The sequence below is a fragment of the Lissotriton helveticus genome, chromosome 1_1, assembly GCF_964261635.1.
Source record: "Lissotriton helveticus chromosome 1_1, aLisHel1.1, whole genome shotgun sequence".
Classification (NCBI taxonomy): domain Eukaryota; kingdom Metazoa; phylum Chordata; class Amphibia; order Caudata; family Salamandridae; genus Lissotriton; species Lissotriton helveticus.
In genome coordinates, this window is record NC_136057.1 from 1,592,335,282 (window position 1) to 1,592,357,809 (window position 22,528).

Sequence of the window (22,528 nt, forward strand, 5' to 3'; positions counted from 1 at the left end):
ATACTACCCAGTCACTTTAGCTGTCTTGCCAGCTGCATTCTTACCAAAAACATCCCAATATTATATTTATATGTGTATATATAATATTATTATGTTCACTGAAAAAAAAGGGTAAAGTGACATTATAGCTAGGTCCTTTCGTTTAGGTCCTATAGTTAGGTAATTCGGGTATGCACTCCAGCCTACTAAATTAGAAGCTTTTGTTTGGTTGAATTACTATATGTATACCAAAATTGAAAAGTATGCATTTGATATGAAAATGTGTATATACATGGCTAAAAGATATTGACAACAGCAATAACTCCTGCATTGCCAAGACCTATTGGCTTAGCCAGTGCTTGCTTTCAAATGGTACTAAGCTGTTGATGAATATCCTCAAGAAGGGGAGCAGGAAATATACCGCAATGGCATTCATGTTGTGGAAGCGCATAGGGGCCCTGGCTTGGGTTAAAGGCGCCCCCGCCCTTAGGTCTGATGACTAACTACAAGATGTAATACAATGTAACACACATTTAGAGATATATGCTACATTACTTCGAGTACATCTAGACCAAGAGACATATGGGTCTACTATACATGTTGAGAGAGTAATGAACAAGATGGACTAATCTCCAAGAGAATCACAAATTGATACGGGTTGAAGCGGACTGTCATACCAGGGGGAATGTATTGTGAAGATTACAAGATCATTTATTGTTGAGGCTCACTTTGCATGCAGCATTAAATATTGAAACTCAACCTGTGATGTACAATATGTATGAGCTATTGATCCCAGGTGATATTATCTGAATGTATTTTATAGTATTTGCCCAAAACTGAAAATAAAGTTTTAAAAAGACAGTTATGACTAATAACCGATTAGTTAAGCCACACACAGTCAAGGCGACCGCAGTGTGGTGCTGGCCAAATCTTCAGTGCACATTTTCAGGGTGGAAATCCTTTTCCAGAAACCTAAATACGTCTATACTTAACACACTGGAAATAAATGCGTCTGATCGCAGTAACTGAGGTCAATCATTCTTTGAAGTGTCAAGCGGACTTCGCCTTTACGTTTTTTAAGTGCGGCAAAAAACGAAGGCACAACATACAATAAGTGTCAAAGCTTCTGTAGAATGTGAAAACATTGAGTGAAAAAAACAGAATGCAAAAACAGTTAAAAACGAAAGCATGACAAAATGTGGACCACACGAAGATGTCTCTCTTTAAAAATGTCACTATGCACCTAAACCCTCCATCTGGTACATACCTGCAAATGCCATAGAAAAATGATGTACAGCCAAGAATTTGGTACTGGATGGTTTTAAGTAGATGTGTTTGTCCACTTTGCTTTTCAGTATACGATTTCACATGGCTGCTCGGTCTAGTAGGCGAGAATGGACTCGGACCAGTTTAAATACAGAAAAAGACCGGTCGCCAGCAAGTTTAAGAATGTTTCTGAGGCTCCTCATTCAAAGGTGAAGCTTTGAACTCTGTAATCTATGGATGATATGTCTTTAATGGGACCCTGCTGATGATGAAGCATGTCACAATTTGTGAGTGAGGGCAGTCTTTTTTCACAGAGCACATGCCACTACCACCTCTCTGTTGTGTGAATTATATTTTGACTGTGGAGGTCGGGGTAGGAATGCAACCTCTCCCCCTTCTTTGTGTGGATTAAATGCATGGCTTTAAGTGGACCGGGTCTCACCGGTGATGCGCACCAGCAGTTTTTAAAAGGAGGCCTTGAAACGGGTCTCTATCGGGCTCTGTTTTGTGCCCTGGCACAGGCCGTCTGATTTTTGCCGGACTGCAGTGACAACAGGCACATCGATGTGCGATGTGCGCTGCTCACACTGCTCACTTCTCACTGGTGGAGAGGTTATGGCATGACGTCATGCCAGGTGAACGTTGTAGGAGAAGGGAAATCCTTTAAAGAGAGTCATTTTGTCTCTGGGTTTTCATCCTCTTTCTGAAACTCAAGAGCAGCAACATTGTGGTGGTGTCACCAGGGCTCTAAGTGTAAGCTTTTTCAGTATTATCATAGCTGCTGCTTATTTATCTTAGACAACTAACAACCATTGACAAAGCCAATAGTCCTGACTTGTTGTAGGTATGATGTTACTTGTTGTATCATATATTCGAATGCAATGACAGAAACAGCAAAATACAAGTCGGGCGGCACACTATGCTAAGTACAGATGTTTAGCTTACGTGTTTTAAGCGAAACCCTTAAGTACATTGGCCACGCCCCTTTGAGAGACCCCACCCAGTTTTCTCCTCTCACTTAACGCCCTGATTAAATGAGTTTGAGAATACTTTTTTAAAGGTGAGATTTTTAAGGAAATTGTATCTGATAAGGAGAACCTTGAGGGTACTAGTGAGCACCGGGGTATTTGCCAGCAGTCTTTCTTAGAGTCTTAACGACCTCCCCACATTTAGTAGGCAATATGTCATGGTTTCCTCTGGTCAGCGCTGAAATATGCTCTTCCGCCCTCCAGGAGGGCCCCACACACCGTGCCGAGCCCCGCTGCCCTGACATCTGCTCCGTCTGATGACGCAGGAAGGAAGGGGTTGTAGACTTTGACATATGCGGCCGCAAGCCAGCAAGTGTTACTGAAAGTTACTCCATCTGGCGCCCCGGAGCTGAGAACCCACAAACTGCCCCTGTCGCCTGGGACAGGAAACCCCAAGTGACAGCGAAGGTGGACGAATGAAGTGGGAGGAGCCTGTCCGGCGCGCGTAGAAGCCGACCTGCGGCTGCACGTCGCACGATGGCTACTGTAAAATAAGATACTTCGTTATTTCAAAAGGCAAGGGAAGAGAGGGGGGCAGCGGATGTGGTTACGTGGTAAGTGAGCTTTTTGGCGCGCATTTTTCTGGCTCAAGTCTGTCTGCTTTAGGCAGGCTCAGTCAGTGTGCCTGAAGCCCTTTGCTAGTGTGGATCAAGCCCTCTACCAGTGACGTGGTTCTGTGTCAAGGCCAGGAGCCCTTGAGGGTATATCGCTCATGTGTGAGAGCGCAACAGTCATAGCTGCATGTGAGTGTGCGTGGGAGTGTCTTAAAGTAACATAGAACATTTTCTCAACCACAGTAGATACATCTGGAATGTAGTGAAAGTGTGCTTAGGTGTGTGTGTGCTGTAGGTAGAGACTAGGCAAATTAGTTCTGCAGCTCACTGTACCTGCTGTGAAACCAGACCCTGCTGCTGTTGCATCTGGTTTGTCTATACGAACTGAACTACTTTGCTTTCCGCAGACCCGCCTCCTGCTGCTGCACCACCTTTCACAGTGCCCCACCTTCCACTGTGCACCACCTTCTGCTGTGCACAGCCTTTCCCTGTGCACCACCTTTCACTGTGCATCACCTTCTGGTGTACATAACCTTTCACTGTGCACCACCTTCCACTGTCTGCCACCTTCCACTATGCGCTACCTTTCACTGTGCACCACCTTACACTGTGCACCACCTTACACTGTGCACCACCTTCCACTCTGCATCACCTTCCACTCTGCACCATTCTTCCACAACCGTGGAAACAGTGCCTCGTGCTCCCACAGCTTTGATCCATACTCCTTATGCAGCTGATGGCGTCTACCCCTGAACCCACTAGCGACCACAGTCTGGCTTAGCTGGAGCCCGCGCACACTTATCAAACCCATTAGAAATGTTCTCCTGGGTTCGGTGTGTTTATTTTAATGAACCATTTCCAGCATTCGTTTATCTTCCGAGGGTTTCCATGGAGCAGCACCAGGACGAGGAGAGTCACCATGTCTTGTGAGGCCTTTCCCATCACCTGAAACCCTTTATCCCTGGCCATGCATCTGGAGAAGAGTGGAGGTGGCCTGACAAGCGAGTATAGTAAGGCATATAAGGCTAGTGCTCAGTATCTCGTTATTAGTAGAAGCTTACTCATAATTGATTCAAATTATATAAACAATGCATCCTTGTGATACAATACTCCCCTCACGCAGTTAACAGCTTTAACACATACACACACTGTTCATTAAAGAGACATGTTCATCCATTAGTTAATGAAAACAATCCTGGAGAGTACCGTGAAAATAACCTGACCATTAGGGCATATTCTATTTATATGCGCCAATAAGTTAAACTCAACACGTCACTCTACAACTACGATCCCACTTAGTCAAGCCCGATCTATTACTTAGCGCATGGTGTTGATTTAATCGGACCCACTGGCTAGCAAACCGGACTTCATTCAGTTCTCTGCACAGAAGACAGCCGGGGACCTGGGGCGTGACTGCTCTGACCAGAACAGCCTCTGAGAGGAGGAGTTTTGTGTGACGTAGATCATGCACACTTGTTCCAGAAGAGGTTGGTGGGCGCCTGCCTGCATGACCCACCAGACGCCATGTTTACAGTTTCAGAGGAGGTACGTCCTCTCTGATCCCACCAGTGCAGGCCTAAGTGGCTCGGTGCTCTATCAGGACCAGGCCAGGTTCTACCAGACCCCGAGGAGGTCCTGCTTCCCATGCCCTGTCTGTGTCGTAAGTCCCTAGTCCCGCAGGAGTCAGTCCTCGAAGCCCCGTTACAAAGGCACATCCTGGTATTACAACTTACCGTCGCGGGACATTCCCACGGCCAGGCATTTCTTGAAGCGGCAGTGCTGGCAGCGATTGCGGTTCATGCGCATGATCATGCAGTTCTCGTTTTTCACACACGTCTTGTAATGAATGTTCTGTTGGATGCTACGTCGAAAGAAGCCCTACGGAGTGGAAGAGGTAGAAAGAGGTTTGCGCTGGTAGCTCACAGCAAAGTGATCATCATCCCCATAGCCCAGCACAGCAGACACTGCACTGCCACCAAAAAGTCACTGGAGGTGGGTGCACACACGAGATAACTGCAGACAAACAAGCATTGCCCAAGCAGAGCCACTGGAGGAAAGGAATCCCGGGACAACTGTAACCCAAAACCTACTGCCCACTTCATCCAGGGCACCGGGTGGCATCCCTATACCACTGCATCCAAACATGCATTGTCCACATGGCATCAGAGGATGGGGCATGGCGCCATAGTTCAACTGCACAAAAATCTTGACCCATTAAGCCATAAGACCGGGATCAGAGCCCCGTCATCACTGGAGACCAGCAGGCATTGCCAGCACAGCCATAGCAGGGACAGCAACCTCAGGATAACTGCGCTCCAACAACAGCGCGCACGGATGGGAGCACTAGACCAACTTTAACCCTAGAAGCACTGCCAACCCAACCACAGGAGGAGCATCGAAACCCAAGGATAACTTCAAGCGCTGGCCGCAACGTCACCATAGCAACACGAAACCCCAGGATAACTGCAAGCATTGGCCACACAACCACCAGAGAAGCATGAAACCCCGGGATAACTGCAAAAAGAGCAGCATGAAACCCCAGGATAACTGCTACCATTGGCCGCACAACCACCAGAGCAGCATGAAACCCAGGATAAATGCAAGCATTGGCCGCACCACCAACAGCGCAGCATGAAACCCCAGGATAACTGCAAGCATTGGCCACACAACCACCAGAGAAGCATGAAACCCCGGGATAACTGCAAAAAGAGCAGCATGAAACCCCAGGATAACTGCTACCATTGGCCGCACAACCACCAGAGCAGCATGAAACCCAGGATAAATGCAAGCATTGGCCGCACCACCAACAGCGCAGCATGAAACCCCAGGATAACTGCAAGCATTGGCCGCACAACCACCAGCGCAGCATGAAACCCCAGGATAACTGCAAGCATTGGCCAAACAACCACCAGCGCAGCATGAAACCCCAGGATAACTGCTACCATTGGCCGCACAACCACCAGAGCAGCATGAAACCCCAGGATAAATGCAAGCATTGGCCACACCACCAACAGGGAAGCATGTAACCGCAGGATAACTGCAAGCATTGGCCGCACAACCACCAGAGAAGCGCGAAATGCCAGGATAACTGCAAGAAGAGCAGCATGAAACCCCAGGATAACTGCAAGCATTGGCCGCACAACCACCAGAGAAGCATGAAACCCCAGGATAACTGCAAGCATTGGCCACACAACCACCAGAGCAGCATGAAACCCCAGGATAACTGCTACCATTGGCCGCACAACCACCAGAGCAGCATGAAACCCCAGGATAAATGCAAGCATTGGCCGCACCACCAGCAGCGCAGCATGAAACCCCAGGATAACTACAAGCATTGGCCGCACTACCACCAGCGCAGCATGAAACCCCAAGATAACTGCGAGCATTGGCCGCACAACCACCAGAGAAGCATGAAACCCCGGGGTAACTGCTAGAAGAGCAACATGAAACCCCAGGATAACTGCTACCATTGGCCGCACAACCACCAGAGCAGCATGAAACCCCAGGATAAATGCAAGCATTGGCCGCACCACCAGCAGCGCAGCATGAAACCCCAGGATAAATGCAAGAAGAGCAACATGAAACCCCAGGATAACTGCTACCATTGGCCGCACAACCACCAGACGAGCATGAAACCCCAGGATAAATGCAAGCATTGGCCGCACTACCAACAGCGCAGCATGAAACCCCAGGATAACTGCTACCATTGGCCGCACAACCACCAGAGAAGCACAAAAAGCCAGGATAACTGCAAGAAGAGCAGCATGAAATCCCAGGATAACTGCAAGTATTGGCCGCACAACCACCAAAGCAGCATGAAACCCCAGGATAACTGCTACCATTGGCCGCACAACCACCAGAGCAGCATGAAACCCCAGGATAACTGCAAGCATTGGTCACACTACCAACAGCGCAGCATGAAACCCCAGAATAACTGCAAGCATTGGCCGCCCAACCACCAGAGAAGCATGAAACCCCAGGATAACTGCAGGAAGAGCAGCATGCAACCCCAAGATAATGGCAAGCCTTGGCCGCACCACCATCAGAGCAGCATTAAGCCCCAGGATAACTGCAAGCATTGGCCGCACAACCACCAGAGCAGCATGGGAACCCCAAGATAACTGCAAGCATTGGTCGCACCACCACCAGAGCAGCATGAAACCTCAGGATAACTGCAAGCATTGGCCACACAACCATCAGAACAGCATCAAACCCCAGGATAAATGCAAGCATTGGCTGCATAACCACCAGAGTAGCTTGAAACCCCAGGATAACTGCAAGCATTGGTCACACTACCAACAGCGCAGCATGAAACCCCAGAATAACTGCAAGCATTGGCCGCCCAACCACCAGAGAAGCATGAAACCCCAGGATAACTGCAGGAAGAGCAGCATGCAACCCCAAGATAATGGCAAGCCTTGGCCGCACCACCATCAGAGCAGCATTAAGCCCCAGGATAACTGCAAGCATTGGCCGCACAACCACCAGAGCAGCATGGGAACCCCAAGATAACTGCAAGCATTGGTCGCACCACCACCAGAGCAGCATGAAACCTCAGGATAACTGCAAGCATTGGCCACACAACCATCAGAACAGCATCAAACCCCAGGATAAATGCAAGCATTGGCTGCATAACCACCAGAGTAGCTTGAAACCCCAGGATAACTGCAAGCATTGGGCACACTACCAACAGCGCAGCATGAAACCCCAGAATAACTGCAAGCATTGGCCGCCCAACCACCAGAGAAGCATGAAACCCCAGGATAACTGCAGGAAGAGCAGCATGCAACCCCAAGATAATGGCAAGCCTTGGCCGCACCACCATCAGAGCAGCATTAAGCCCCAGGATAACTGCAAGCATTGGCCGCACAACCACCAGAGCAGCATGGGAACCCCAAGATAACTGCAAGCATTGGTCGCACCACCACCAGAGCAGCATGAAACCTCAGGATAACTGCAAGCATTGGCCACACAACCATCAGAACAGCATCAAACCCCAGGATAAATGCAAGCATTGGCTGCATAACCACCAGAGTAGCTTGAAACCCCAGGATAACTGCAAGCATTGGGCACACAACCATCAGAGCAGCATGAAACCCCAGGATAAATGCAAGCATTGGCCACACAACCACCAGAGCAGCATGAAACCCCAGGATAACTCTGATCAAAGAAGCACTTCTCGCAGAGACACAGAAATGAAATCAGAACCCCAGAACAACTTGGGCTCAATAAGCACTGCCCACATGACCACAAGAGTCATATGAATATTCCAGGACAACTTCAGTCCTGCAGAGGGATGGGCACCTCAACTGGGGCCCAGATGCATGAGCTGCACACACGCACAGCAACGACATGTCCAGAGACGAAGCTGCTGACATAGAAACCTGGAGAATTGGATCCTAATAGCTACTTTGACTTTAGCAAACACGTGTGTGGTTCTAATCCAATCATGTTATCTCAGATTGCCTCAAACTAAAAATATGAATAACGCAAATATGCAAAGACTCCTGCTATACATTACACAGTATCTAGTACAGACAGCAACACATTTAAAACCACCCACCCCTACTCCTCATATCTTGGTTTCTATTAACATTGCAAATGTTGCCTATTGGGTGCAAGACCCTCTTAGCACATGTGGCTGATATTCACGCATTCATCCTGTAAACTGAAAGCCCTACATGGTTACTCCCATTATTCCCCGTTCTGCCTGTTTAATAGAAAGCACCCTTTCGTCAGTCTCTATACCCCTCCCACTAAACTTGGAGAAATCCTTGCTCACCCAGTACGTCCACTCAAGACTATTACTCACCTTGCAGCCTTCACAGGCATGCACCCCGTAATGGAAGCCCGACGCGATATCACCACAGACCTTGCATAGTAAGACCATCCCACCAGCCTCTGAAAAGGAAGACAGGACATCATTATTACAGGAACGTGACAAAATAACCATACCCATATCCAGATGCACAGCTACAAGCCACTATTACAAGTCAATCTTTTAAAATACCCCAAACGCGAGGATAACCTCGAGGTATTCCTAAGCAACAACTGACTGTTCAGGAGATCATTATTCTACTCTACTAGCCAAAGTTAACCCCAAACCAAATTCTCACTGCTCTCCTTTCACTGAGTGGATTTCAGAGCTTTGTGGTGTCCCCAAAACCCTGCACCTCCCTCTATGAGTCTATGACAATAAGATCCCCTTTCAGAGGCCAGAAATGTCATTTTGCTCCACCCCACCTGCCCGCACCTTTCTGTCTGCCCGGTTCTCTGGCTGGCATAGTCGGGTTCCCTCCTTGGTCCTTAAGGCTTCCCAAGCATTTTTAATTAAGACGGTACATCGGCAACAACAACATTCATCTAGTGTGAGCAATATGTGGTTAATGACCGGCCCTTTTTTTCACAAGTTCAAAATATGTGTACAACAGCATTTCAAATCGTAATTCGGCTGGAGTCTAGGACCTTCGAATTTGTTCCGCATCCAATGAAAGAAAACAAACATCAGTATGTATTTGCTAGCGAATACCTCCCACAGACGGAGACCAGCAGGTCGTCATTCTTACTTCAAAGATTTTTTTATATGAGCGAAATAAAAGCTCCATTGTAGATATTTCATCATGCGAATTCTTTTAAACATTAAATTCATCCACCCGCAGTGCAGTGAGCGCATACAAATGAAAGTAATGTTTGCAGACTGCACATAATAGCGTTTTGGGGGCCAGGTGACATTGTGCAACCAAGTGTGCAGATTTCCTTGGAACTCTGTAAAGACTGCAGAATTGTTTTAAACAGAATGTGCTGCAGAGTCTGCATTCTCCTTCCTGCACAGGATCACAATACCGTATCTGAATTATGTGCGGTGCAGCAGAAATGTAAAGCACTGCCCCGGTTCTTCATCTCGGAGCTGAACATGCCCGGAAGAAGTATTTTTGCAGAAATGATAAAAACATCCTGTCCGGTTCTAAACTATAGTCTTTCTTTGAATGTCTTGGATTCATGTTTTCTCCATGTGTTCGCCATTTCTAAAGCCAGTTATGGAAATTCAACCTTTGCTGTCCCATACTTATTCTAGTGTTCATTGCAAGTCCATGTCAGCATTCCTTCCATTCATGGTAGAGAGCTCCTACTTACATGTCAATAGGTCATTTCAACGTACACATAGGCTATCAGGTTTTAAAGCTGCTAGTCGGGCCTGATTCACAGACTTAATTTACAAAAAACACCTTCCAAACGTCTAAGCCGCATCCTGATTCAAGGAATCCAATGTTCCTATTTACAGGACTGCTGCAGGCACAGTTGTAGGGCTAGAGACGGGATTGTAGACGTATTAGTGTGGCGTTGAGCAGAAGTGAACGCCAACAACCCTGTGAGTAACCTTTTGAAGGCAGATCCCCACCCTGCAAAATCAAGCAAATTTGCCACCAACGACACAAACTGGTGCCTTCTATGTTGGGGAAAAGAGGGAATAACCCTAAACAAGGTGCAGAGGAGTCAAATTCTTCGTGGATAAACTTAATTTCCATCCGAGGAATGAGATACGAGTGCTAACAAGAGTTTGTGCATCATTTTCAGCTGCAGAAATTTCTTACTGGATATTCCGCTCACGTAACTTTTGAACATCTAAGTATTCCTGGACATTAATGACTTCATTTCTATAAGTACTTCGAAGATGACACCCTCTTGACCACAAATGAATAGGACCCCGGACGCCTAATATTGCTCGATCTCTCATCTGACGCCATCAGCCATCCCATGCTCATCCGTATCTTGAAGTCGCAAACGAGTCACTGGTAACATCTTTCAATGGTTCTCCTCCAACGTTTCCAACTGACATCAGATTATTCTTATGCACACCATTTGGTCCAAGAAAATCAGTGGCAGAGTACAACAGGGGTCCATACTGTCCCTGTCGTCTTTCACCTCTAGATAGAGCCCCTTTGGCCTCCTCAACTCACTGATAGCAGCATCATAAATTCATAATTCACCAATATGCGCAACTCTACTTGAAAATCTCCTCCGTTCCAGATTTCCAATGCTTTAAACACTGTCCATGCCTCATCCTGACCTAGATGTCCAGCACCTACTTTAGGCTCAGTCCCACCAAAACACAATTCCTGTTATTGGCCAAGAAAACAAGCAAGAAATAGTACAAAGCTGACTCATAGACAAGAACCATGATGGCTCCGAACCTCAACTTTCACCCAGTATCAAGTCACTTGGATTCAGCCAGGGAAAAACCTTTCAAAGATCCCAATGCCAAGAAAACAAAGAAAGCCTGATATCAACACTCTCTCTACTGAAGAAAGTGAAACATCCTCCTACAAGCAATTTCAGCAAGGCTCTGTAATCTTGCATCGAGATGATGCAACCATCCTGCTCCAAGGCCTCCCAGACACCATTCTAGCCTCCTTTAAAGGCATCCCAGATGCCTCACGACCTCTCATTCAGTGTCTTAGGAAATATGACCACATCACCCACATCCAGATGGAACTTCACTGGCTTCCCTTACTGGCCCACACCATCTTCAAAACCAGCGGCATCATGTACAAAGCTATCATGACCTGCAGTCCGCATAGCTGGCTGATAAGCTCACCATCTCCATGGTGGCTTGGGGCACACCATCAACGAGGTTACCATCAGATTTGAGACACAGAGGTGTAAAAAAAACAAGGTGGCCAGGCCTTTTTCTGCGCCAATTCAGGAAAGAGTTGAAGACACACCTCTTTGAAGCACACTATATCATACTGTAATAACATTTAACAAACCAGCTACCTCTGAAATCACTTGTTGACCCTGCAAAGTACTCCATTGCCTTTTGGCTAGGTGTGGTAAATACAAATACCACAAACATACAATTTGTCCTAGATTGCTTTATGAACCATTAAAAAGTCAGAAATCTTATCCATTCATGGGACTAACAGCAGAGGAGCAGATTTCCAACTATTCTCCAGTGGGTTTTGTTGTTCAATTTTTACGTTTTAAGGAAATTATTACATATTTAATGTGCATCTTGGTTTTTAATACATAATAACAGGATTATAGACTATTGATTACAATATCAGAAATAATATTACAATTGCCTTCAGTTGCTATTAAATTAAACTCAATCCAGGATACCACAACATTGCTGCCATTGCATTTTTTTACTTGTTCCCTGTTAATAAAGAATGAAAAAGCAGAGTAACATGGCCCATGTCATAGATTCAGATGGCCCGTCAGTGACCTGTTATTCTGAAGGACAGTAGAACAAGAATGTCCACTTACTAGTGAAGCTTCCACTGATTGCATTGTGCTTGGTGCCCGTCAAACGACCAGGGGCAGAGGACGCCTGTCCCTTGATTGGGTACCGCGTCACGCCATCTGGAAACTGGAATCCAGCTTTAGGCGAAGGTGGGGTGGCAGCCTCCTGTGGCTTCACTGCGCCGATCTCCATCAGCGTCATCTCTTCAGGCGAGGAGGGCAGCGAGCCAGGAGAGGGCACGAGGTAGCCATTGGTTGGGCTGTCGGGGGAGGAACAGGCCGTTGAGCCCACATATAAAATGACGCCACCTAAAAAGAGACAACAAGAACAGTCAGTCAGATGGCCCCCACAAACAGATCTGTACAATTTTAGGGACAATACTGTCTTTATTAGTCTCAAATAACGTAGGAGCCCTCAAAGACATGATTGATCCATAAATTGGAGAAAGGAACATTATCTGTGTAACTCAATGCATGGTTTAATGCTACCTGCTATAAAACGAAGCATACACATTGCTGCTATCAGAAAGCACTGCTTTCCAGTTCCAGACACCAATAGATATTTCTGTAGTTATTGCTGTATTTAATTTGACCCCTTCACCTCTCGGTCTCTGGTATTCATCTTACTTTCTAAGCACTTAATTAAGTAGTAGATCAACACTTGTCAAATAAGACCAAACTTCTTTCATCCAGATCCTAGGGTCTGGGTGAGAGGATGTAGTCGTACAGCTAGTGCAGTCAACCTCGAAGCTGGGGAACCAGCTTCGAGTCTCGGCAACAACGCTCAACATCCTGTGATTCTGGGCAAATCACTTAATCTCCCCGTGCCTAACAAAAATGAATGTGTCCATCTGTAACGAAACTGGTGCTCATGTAGAGTGCCCTGATACCTGGTATTTTTGAGTCTAGTACGCGCTATGTAAAACTCTAAAAAAAATTTACATTTAAAAAACTTGAGTAACAAGAGGTACACTACCTGCTCTGTGGCGTAAAACAGCTGATAGTATCACTCGATAATGTTAACCAAGACTGCCTTCATCTTCTTGGCCATGATTGGGGTAGCTGTGGCAGAGGATCTGAGACTCTTTCTTGTATTTGGTGTGGACGTTGGTTTTCCGGCATTCCAAAACATTCCTCCATATAAAGCTAGGAATCCTCTGGCACAAACCATGGGAAATATGGTATGTCATTTTCTAAGACCTAAGCCAGGAGATTACAATACTTCGTGTGCTTTGAACTCGTCCAAGCCAGATTCGTTCTTGTGCCTGGAACGGTTTTGGTTATTTCAAAGAAATCGCTCTATTTGACATTTCTATGCAGAAGAAATGAGGATTTAACAGGCACACCCGCACTGTTGAGGAGGGGTGCTTATGTACAGTCCTGTACAGTGGCCAGTTAGATTTCTTTTGATCCTAAAAAAGAATGCCTGTGGCTAGTTTTGCAAGAGGAACACTTTTGAGGACGACCTTCCTCGTCAACAAATGTTATGCTACTTTCCATGATGTCCCAAGTGTGACACAGGTCAAAGGATCTTAAACAAAGATAGGGCAATGGATGTAGTATATTTCAAATCGGAGCATGAATCTGAAGAAAGGTTTAATTCCCAGCAGGTTATGAAATTGTCATTGAACCTTGAAGACATGACTTCCATTATATGTGCCATAACAAAAGTCTGATGAAGTGCTTCTTGCTCTGATTTGCACAGATGTCTAGGCCAGACTAGATTATGTCTAGTTGGGACAGCAAAGCATCACATCCTTGCACTATTCCAGGAGAGGAGGTAGCCAGCCAAGAGGCTATCAGCAGAAGCAACCTATGTAGCCACAACTCTGCAGAGCGAGGGGCATTTACCATCCCGTCTCAAAGTGGGAAGAAATCTTATCAGACATATGGATGCTTTGTATCCTAATTTTAAGGACAGTCGAGGTTGAAAAATAACGTTTCAGTCCATTCTTAAAACGGTTACACTATTAATACAATCATTGGAGGTAGGCAGTTGATTCCACAGTGTGGGTCGTGCCACCTCCGGATATTTATCTACTAACTTTTAGAGTGCCACTTCAAGACACATAGTTTAAGGTCCAAGTTTGAGAACAATCCCAATAGTTTGTTAACAGAAAAATGCCTGGAGAAGTATTAGGAGGCTTATACATGGATGGCCTTCCATGAAAGCACTGTCTCTCTACTCTCAACCATCTTAAATTCTTCAGAGTTTTGAAATATGGTCAATTTGTGGAGGCCGAAAATGATCCTTGTGGCTCTATTCTGTACATACCTATAGGTCGTTGTGGAATATTCAGATAAGAAGCTGAGCACTTCAGCAATGAAAACAACAGAATAGCTTGAACCACGATTTTCTTTGCCATACATTTGGAAGCGGGCATATTTTAGATAGATTATATAAGTGAAAATGGGCAGCACTGGTGTAGGCCAAAGCTCGCAGGGTGAAGGAAAAATCAGCATTAAAATGTGCCCCGGGCTCTGCACTGAGACAACGGATTGTGGCATAAACCCCAACGCGGGAGGAAATTCGAGAGCAGGTCATTCATTTGACATATTTCCTACCAGCAAGACTTTAAATTCAATACAAATTGTTACAAGCTTTGGATTCTTGATGACATTAGAAACACTGACAAATCTTTAGTATCACTGTAGTCTTCATGAAGGTTAAGATTTGGGTTTTGTCCACACCCAGCTGCCACCAAAGGCCATGGGCCGCCAAACTTCTCACATGGGGGCATATATTTAATATAAGTGATAATGCGGCTGCTCCTTGATGGATGCCACATCCTAGGGCCTCGTGTGTGCTGGACTTCATGACGCTTAGTTTAGTATCCACATTCACACGAAAAATACTAGTCCCTAATGTTCAGCATGAGGAAACCCATTGGCAGTTCAAACCCTTTCCCTTTGTCCTCCATTCCTCCACCAGAGTTCTTACAAATTGTTTCCCAACCTCATCAGCTCATCTACACAGGCAGGTGACACACATTTAATCATGTTGAGACAATTCGCTCGTAAAGGCATTCTTTTACCTGGAAACCCAGAATACTCTGCAGGTTAGGATTGCGGCCTAACGTTGGAGGTGTACTTTTGAAAATCACATAGGAAGCAATCGCAATAAATCATTTTAATGGGACCCCCCCCTTCAAGAAGCGCAGTGTTGCAAATGATACATTTATACAAATGTATACATAGGACGTTCTATTTAGCAGCCTAGTCGGCTCTGCACATCTCAAATATGTGTAAAAACTGGTCTTCAGTTCTGGTTTCCTCTCTGTGCTGCCTTAGCTCCAGAGTTGCAGCTGTCACTCTATTCCTACTGCACTTCTTCGGGATGAAGCAGCAGCAGCCCCCGCTCCAGTCGCAGAGGTCCCCTGCAGCCGCACTCCCTCCCAACACATGCACTACTGTAGTACGCCCTCCAGGATGTGTCAGCGTTGCCTCCTTTCACACTCTTCACCGCACTCACCCCCTCCATGCCCCTGCAGCCCTTCCACTTGTCTTCAAGTCTGCTGGGCATTGCCCTTCTTTCAGGACGTGGCAGCATTCCCTCCTCTTTGGCTCTTGCAGCATTCCGTGTACCAATAGTCAGACAGAATCCCCCCTTGATGGGCTTCAGCAGTTGGATCAACATCACGAAGCATGCTGTGGCTTGTAAAGTGAAACTAAAAGTCCAAGGATGCTTAGTGCTATTGGCAAAACAGTATCTGCTGAAAGTGACTGCTGTGAGTTAGCTGCCAGCTATGCTGGATCTCTTAGAGCACACTCGCCGTTCTTGCTGCTGAGTTTCCATGAGTGTGCGTCCTACCTTCAGGTGACCCCTGTGAGTCAGCCGTCAGCTATGCTGGGTCTCCTAGAGCACACTCACTGTTCTTGCTCCTGAGTTCTACGTGAGTGTGCGTCCTGCCTTCAGGTGACCCCTGTGAGTCAGCCGCCAGCTAATCTGGGATGGCAACTGCTGCTCAGTTCTCCTGTATTTGCCCGATTGTGTCCACTATGCTAGCTAATCTAGAGTCCTACCCAGCTGCACCTATGACTGTCCAACGGTCTGTGCAGAAGGTGAGGCTGTGGCTGCAGGGAGAGTGTGTTACGGGTGAGGTTCCCGCAGAGCCGGTTCACTGGTGTCAGGTCTAGCTAGAATATTTTAATTGGTGTCCTCTTGAAGAGTGTTTCCTTGGCTGCCACAATGTAGGGCAGAGGTCTTCAAACTTTAGGATGCAGAGACCCCCCATTCAACATTTTCAGGCATAAGGACCCCCTCCGGACAAACATTTCTAAACCTGTAGGCAGGGCTGCTGGAATTGAGGCAGGTGAGGTGAGGACCATATTACACGACAGGCTTGATCAAATTGTGTGGGAAGAAAATGTCAATAATGTTATGTGATGCCGCGTATTTTGGGCTAGCATTGCTACATTTTTACACACCGTAACACTAAGAAACGATTTCACCCTATCAGTACCAGTTTATAACCAAAATTCAGCAATTAACGTCAGAAAGATGTCTATTTAACCTTTGCGATGGGCCTTACACTCCACAGGAATGCGTGCTGCCACATTAGAAGCTCACCTGGCCCTGGCCGGGACCAGCAGGTGTCCCTTACAACCCTGGCGGTTTTGTGCAGAGTTAAGTAGTTTACCTATGCCGCTTTCCTCTCACCCCCTCCCCTCTCCTAATCCCAGATCCCTCTCTCAATTAGCAGTCCACGTCTATCACCCCTTTTTACAATTTCCGAACTCTCCCCATTCAACCTCTCACTTCACCTTTAACCACATTCTGTCTTTTCACTGCCCTCATCTCTAACAGTCGCTCGCATTTATCGCATGGACTCTCTGGCCCCGTCACCTCCTGTGCCCCTCAGCATTTCTCATTCACCTCAAGTCTCTCCATTCAAATTTTTGTCTATTTGTATCTTACACCTGTTCAGTCCCCCCATTCACCTTCCACACCTTTGTTCTTCCACACCTTCTTGAACCAACGTCCCTCTCCCCTGTTACCTCAGCACCAGTGCCTAATTTGAGCAGTGGTTTCCAGTGCTTGGCACTGGCACCTAATTGTGCACACTGGCACTATGAGAGTCTGCCTCATAGTGGCTCTGTCTAATCTGTGTAATTTAGAGATTAGCAGAACAGCTATTTATTAATTCAATATTCAATGTACATTAAAAATGATAAACTCCTAACACCCATGCCATTCTTATAGCTTTGGAGGCTTGAAATAGTCTGAATAGTCACACTTGTACAAGTGTTATGGTTCGTAGTTGCATAGGTATGGTCATTGGCCGGGCAAGCAAGGCAATCAGTGGTTGGTTAAAGTTGCAGAGGCCTACTGGTGAGGGCCCTGACACATGTTTTATTACAAATTAATCACTGCTCAGCACCCACCTCAGTATTCCCTCTCTTCCCCTATCACTGCTGTCCCGCACCCAGTCCTATGATTAGAGTTGCCAGCTTATTATTTTGATGTCCCAGATGGTTACAAAATAAGCAGTCACCTAAAACTGTATTTTCAGCACTTATCGGTGCATACTTCGAACAGCAAATATAAATAGAAAGCACTTTTAATTGTGTTCTAGGGCTGCCTCAATGATTGATAATTAAAGGGAACAAAGACAGAAAAGTCACATAACAAATGAATACATATTTTTTTATTTAGAAGTCTATTTAGTGTCAAGAGGACGTCTTTTCAGGCTCTTTAAACAACACAGGGCTGACATTTTCTTTTGGCAAACCTACTGTATATTACTTTTCATGAAATGCATTCTCACACTACCCCAGTAAATGTAAAATGCAAATGTATGGAATAGGCAGAGTGGGGGCCCAGGGGGTACTGGAACTAGAAAAAACCCGAAGCCTGCAAATATGCTAATGGTCTTTAATGACCTGTGAAAAACTCGGGGTGTGCCGGAGATAAGACTCCAGACACTGCCCTGCCGAGTCCCCATCAGCTCCAGCTGCACTCCAGCAGCCCTGGCTGAGACACACGACGGGAGAGGAAGGGGGCTGAAGCTATGGGCCTGGGCAGAAGTGTGAAGGGAATGTGCGACCCCCTTCCTATCACTCCACGGCCCCCCTGGGGGTCGCGCCCCACAGTTTGAATACCCCTGATGTAGGGTGTCATGGAGTCCTATAGGAGGAGCTGCAAGTCCCAAGTACTGCTCTACGCAGGGCATGTAGCATTGTCCATCTGAAGAGACTATCGGAAGTGGCTGAGAATGCTCGCATACTCACAGGTAAGCTTCATTATGTATTTATTTATTATTTATTATTATCTATTTATTTGAGAGTTTTATATAGCACTGACCAGACCCGAGGGTATCAGAGCACGTTACAACATATGAGTCAGGAAATCACATAAACGCAATAGTCTTGAGGAAAACATAATAGCGTGGTAGGTATGCGACGTTTACGACGCAACCATTACAACGCCGTTCCATTACGACGCGGTCATAACAACGAAAGTTGTTACAACGAATTGCGCTGGGGGGCGCTCAAGGATAGTAGATCATTTAATTTACTATCCCAACACCTTCCCTACTATCCACGGGGACTGGTGTTGGAATAGTAAATTAAATTTTTTTAATTTGCGCCCCCCCAACACAAGTCGTTGCAACGACTTGCGTTGTTACAACCGCGTTGTAATGGAACGCGTTGTAAAAGTGTGCGTCGTAATGACGTACATCCAGCGTGGTAGTATATATAATAGTATAATGGATCCTGGCGCTTCGTTTAGGTATGGGTATGCTGTACCGCCTTGAAGCAGGGATGTCAGAGGGAGTCATAGCGGTGTGTACGTTGGCTCAAGCCAGCCCCCTTCATGGGTGTGGGGATGAGGAAGGAGTCCGGTGGCTTGGCGGAGGTAGATGACTTGATGGCAGAGAATCTTGCATCTGTCCAGTTCCGGCTAGTGTGCTCCATCGGCAACTATCAATACATGGGCGGACGATTGAGAAAGAGGTCTTTGAGCTGCATTTTAAATTTTGGAAAGGATGGGGTAGTTCTGATGAGGACTGGAATTGAATTCCAGATTTTGGGCGCGCTTCCAGAAAAGGAGCGGGCTGCGGTTTTTTGTTTACGGGTTTTCGGCGGGATGAGGAGAAGCGTATTGGAGCTCCTGAAGGTCCTAGTCTGGCCGACCTTCTAAAGTTTGGAGGCCAGGTAGGCTGGTTTCCTGGTGTGCAAGGCTTTGTGCGTGAGGCAAACAGTTCTGAAATTGGCACGCATTTCGACTGGGAGCCATTTTAGCTCTTTGGGTGCAGGTGATATGTGATCGTATTTCTTTGCTCCTGTGATCATTCTGGCTGCTGCATTGAGTGTCGTTCTGAGGGGAGCGAAGTGGCATTTAGATGTACCTGTGAGGGCTGCATTACCGTAGTCTAGTCTGGATAGACTCCGCAGACGTCTCTTATAACGGTAATAAATGATTCCCCCATCAATGTGGCAGATGCAAGTACTTCCTGCGTCAACCTACAAAGACAGGGTGAACGGTTACCCTTCCTGAAATACAAATGTTCCACAGAACAAATACAGGCTAGCAATGTTATTAAAACTCAACCACAGGGTGTGGGGGAGCAGGACTGTGACGATTAAGTCAATGACTCAGAGTAATGAAGCTTACCAGTAAGTCATCTAAGAATTACCGCTAAGTAATCTGAGTATTACCTCATCATCTGTCTTATCAGTCATTCTACCCCTTCACCTGATCCATTCTGATCAAACGGTTTTATTGCCGGGAGGCAGCTCGGTACTAATACACACTATTTAGCGGAAGCACTTGACTACTTTGAGACTCGGAAGATACCAGCCCTGGTCCTCTTATTAGACGCCGAAAAGGCATTTGACCTAGTTGTCTGAGAGACCTTATTTTTCATTTTGGCATACCTCCCAAAATTACGGGTCTAGTTCAGAAATTATATTTGAATGCAGAAGCCAAACCAAACCGAAAAAATATCTGGGTGTTTACTTTACGGCGCGAATTTCTGAACTATATGATTTAAATTTCGCCCCACTTTTGCGAAAAAGTCCAGGATTTATTTCCCTGATGGAATTCTCTTCCATAAACCATTTTGGGCAGGGTTGCATTGATTAAAATGTCTGTTCTTCTGCTGTTTAAGTTCCTTTTCTCTGCAATCCCCTGTGTTTTAATGACCTCTTTTTTTTCTAAATTAGAGTCTATGTTCAAATCCTTTCTGTGGGGTAAGAAGGTCCCCAGAATTGCACTTAGCACTTTATATGAGGAGCTGGAAAATTGTGGATTAGCTCTCCCAAATTTTAGGGATTATTATTTTGTATACTTTGCACAATATATGTCCAGATTTAAGCCGGAATTACAATCGGGTCTTTTTATTCATTATTTTATTAACTTAATCTGCAAAGAGAATCAGATCCACTGACCACTAACAATTGTTAAATCTCCTAAATTAGTACAATATAAGTGTATAGAGTTGTTTTTCCATAAACGCCAGGTCTTTTATAGAAGATACTCTATCCCTGCAATTAAGTCCTCAACGCTGTTATCTGGTCCTATCTTACTATCTGGGATCAGGGATCCCTCCGTAATCACACAAAAATGGGCCGAGGCTGGCTTTGGGAAAATCTCTGATTTTTTAAGGAATGATAAATGGCTGAATATAGCTGAAATGTCTCATTTAATTCCAAATGACTTCCTTCTCCTCGGGTCATGTAAGATTTTGAGTAAACCATCGATAGCCTTGATAGAGGCTAAACTCTTTTTCCATTCCCTGGGTTTCTAAATGTAATGTCTTCTAATAGATCATATACTAAGCATGTCTGTCCGATGATCTGGACCAAATCAAGTTTACTCAGGAATTTACTCAACCAGAGAGGGCGGTGGTAGCCTTTGAAATGCAAATGCGAACCTCTCACTGGTAATGAGTTAAGAGCCACACTCTGTGGTAACCCGGAAGGCGAAGATATGTACCAGAACATTAGGAGCAGCATCATCAGCCGAGGGTGTAAAGACTAAGAGGCACTGAACGGACAAACAGTGTGCAGACAGAGCTCTAACCAGGCCCGGACGCTGGTGTGCTTTAGCCAGAGTGCCTGCAGCACCACGGTGATGCTTTCTGCCTTACGCTGCGGCACGGGCAGCACGTGCTGCTGCTAGAAGGGCCGCCAGCGCTGCCACGCGTGCAGGAATGCCACCTTCCAGTCTCTCAGCCAGTCTGTAATGGCAGCGTCAGTGCCGCCGCTGCCCGTTCCCCAGTCATTCACTTCCTCCCGTCCCAGTCACACGTAGCAGGTGGGCCCAGATTCCGCCAGGCTGAGGCTTCACAGCGTTACCTCAGCATTCTCCCTGCCTATCCCCCTCCCCTGGGCCCCTGTGCGGGAACGTGCTGCAGTCCCCGGCCCACAATCCATCACACTGCCCCACTTCTGACACCAGAGGAGCCGAGCTCAGCAAGAACTGGGAATGTAGGGCAGCAGCGCGCGCGCCTCTGTGCCAGGCCGCGGCTCTCACCCCTTCCTGCCCGCCCCGCCTCCCTCGTGCCCGGCGCGCGCGCAGAGCAGGCAGCAGCAGGTGGTCGCATGGGTAAGTCTTGAAGGGGCTGTCGCAGGGCAGGTAGGGTTGGAGCCAGACGCCTGGGGAGAATTAAAGCACCCTCGACTGGTGGGGTATCTGAAACAGTGGCTGAGTCGGTCACCTCTGGGAGGTTAGTGATACAGGCACAACTGAGGTGGTCAGTCACACGGGCTGTGGGGGACTCAATCGGGTGCTTGTTCTGCAAGCACAGAGAAGAATCAGCCGCAAAGGGAGACCGCAGATGTCTCAATGAGGCCGGTACCTCTGCAACACCCATCGGCCGGAGCACCCACCGCACAGATAACTCGCCACGACCCAAGGACCGGTTCAGATTGTATGTGTGACTTAGCACATGTCTTGGCCAATAGCAGCCAGACCTCGGCCTCTTGGCCTGTGGGGAACCCTAGGCCCCCAGAACAGTTTACCCTGGCCTCTGGGTGCCATTCGGAGAAGGGACACTGATGAGTGTTTGCTGTCCAGGAAATGAACTCTGGTGTTGTGCAGACAAGGTTACCCAAACTGGTGGGTGTTGTGGGGAATTTATTAGGCCTGCCAGTGTTTCCTAGTGGCTATCTGAATTTAAAATGCCACTTTAGTTGAGCGTTACGTTATCATACAGACGCAATGACAGTTATAGCATAAGCCAAATCAACATGTTTCCACTTCCATATTGATTATGACATTAAAAGATCTCTATTTCAATGCATAACATTATAGTTGGCTTCCCCAGTCGTCCTTGCTCCATCCTCAATGCTGGGCGTCTTAATAGCTCTGCATCACTCATTCACATTTTGCCCACTTTATAAATATACCTGGCTTCGGAAACATTATGAGATCGATACTCCTGGTGGGAATCCGGTGAAGATAGATGCATGTACCTTCGCATTTCCCTTATCGTCTTTGCACATAATAAA

General features: G+C 46.6%; 1 protein-coding gene across 1 annotated transcript in view; it reads right to left on the minus strand.

Annotated features, from left to right (window-relative positions):
- The window catches only part of LOC144828923 (nuclear receptor subfamily 1 group D member 2-like), a 58,779-nt gene that overhangs the window by 15,375 nt on the left and 20,876 nt on the right, over positions 1–22,528 (minus strand). The window contains exons 2-4 of the mRNA XM_078687566.1: positions 12,095–12,379; positions 8,640–8,728; positions 4,561–4,705 (exon numbers count right to left, since the gene is read on the minus strand). Of these exons, the coding sequence (XP_078543692.1) occupies positions 4,561–4,705; positions 8,640–8,728; positions 12,095–12,379 (519 nt within the window). The remainder of the gene's footprint in view (positions 1–4,560; positions 4,706–8,639; positions 8,729–12,094; positions 12,380–22,528) is intronic.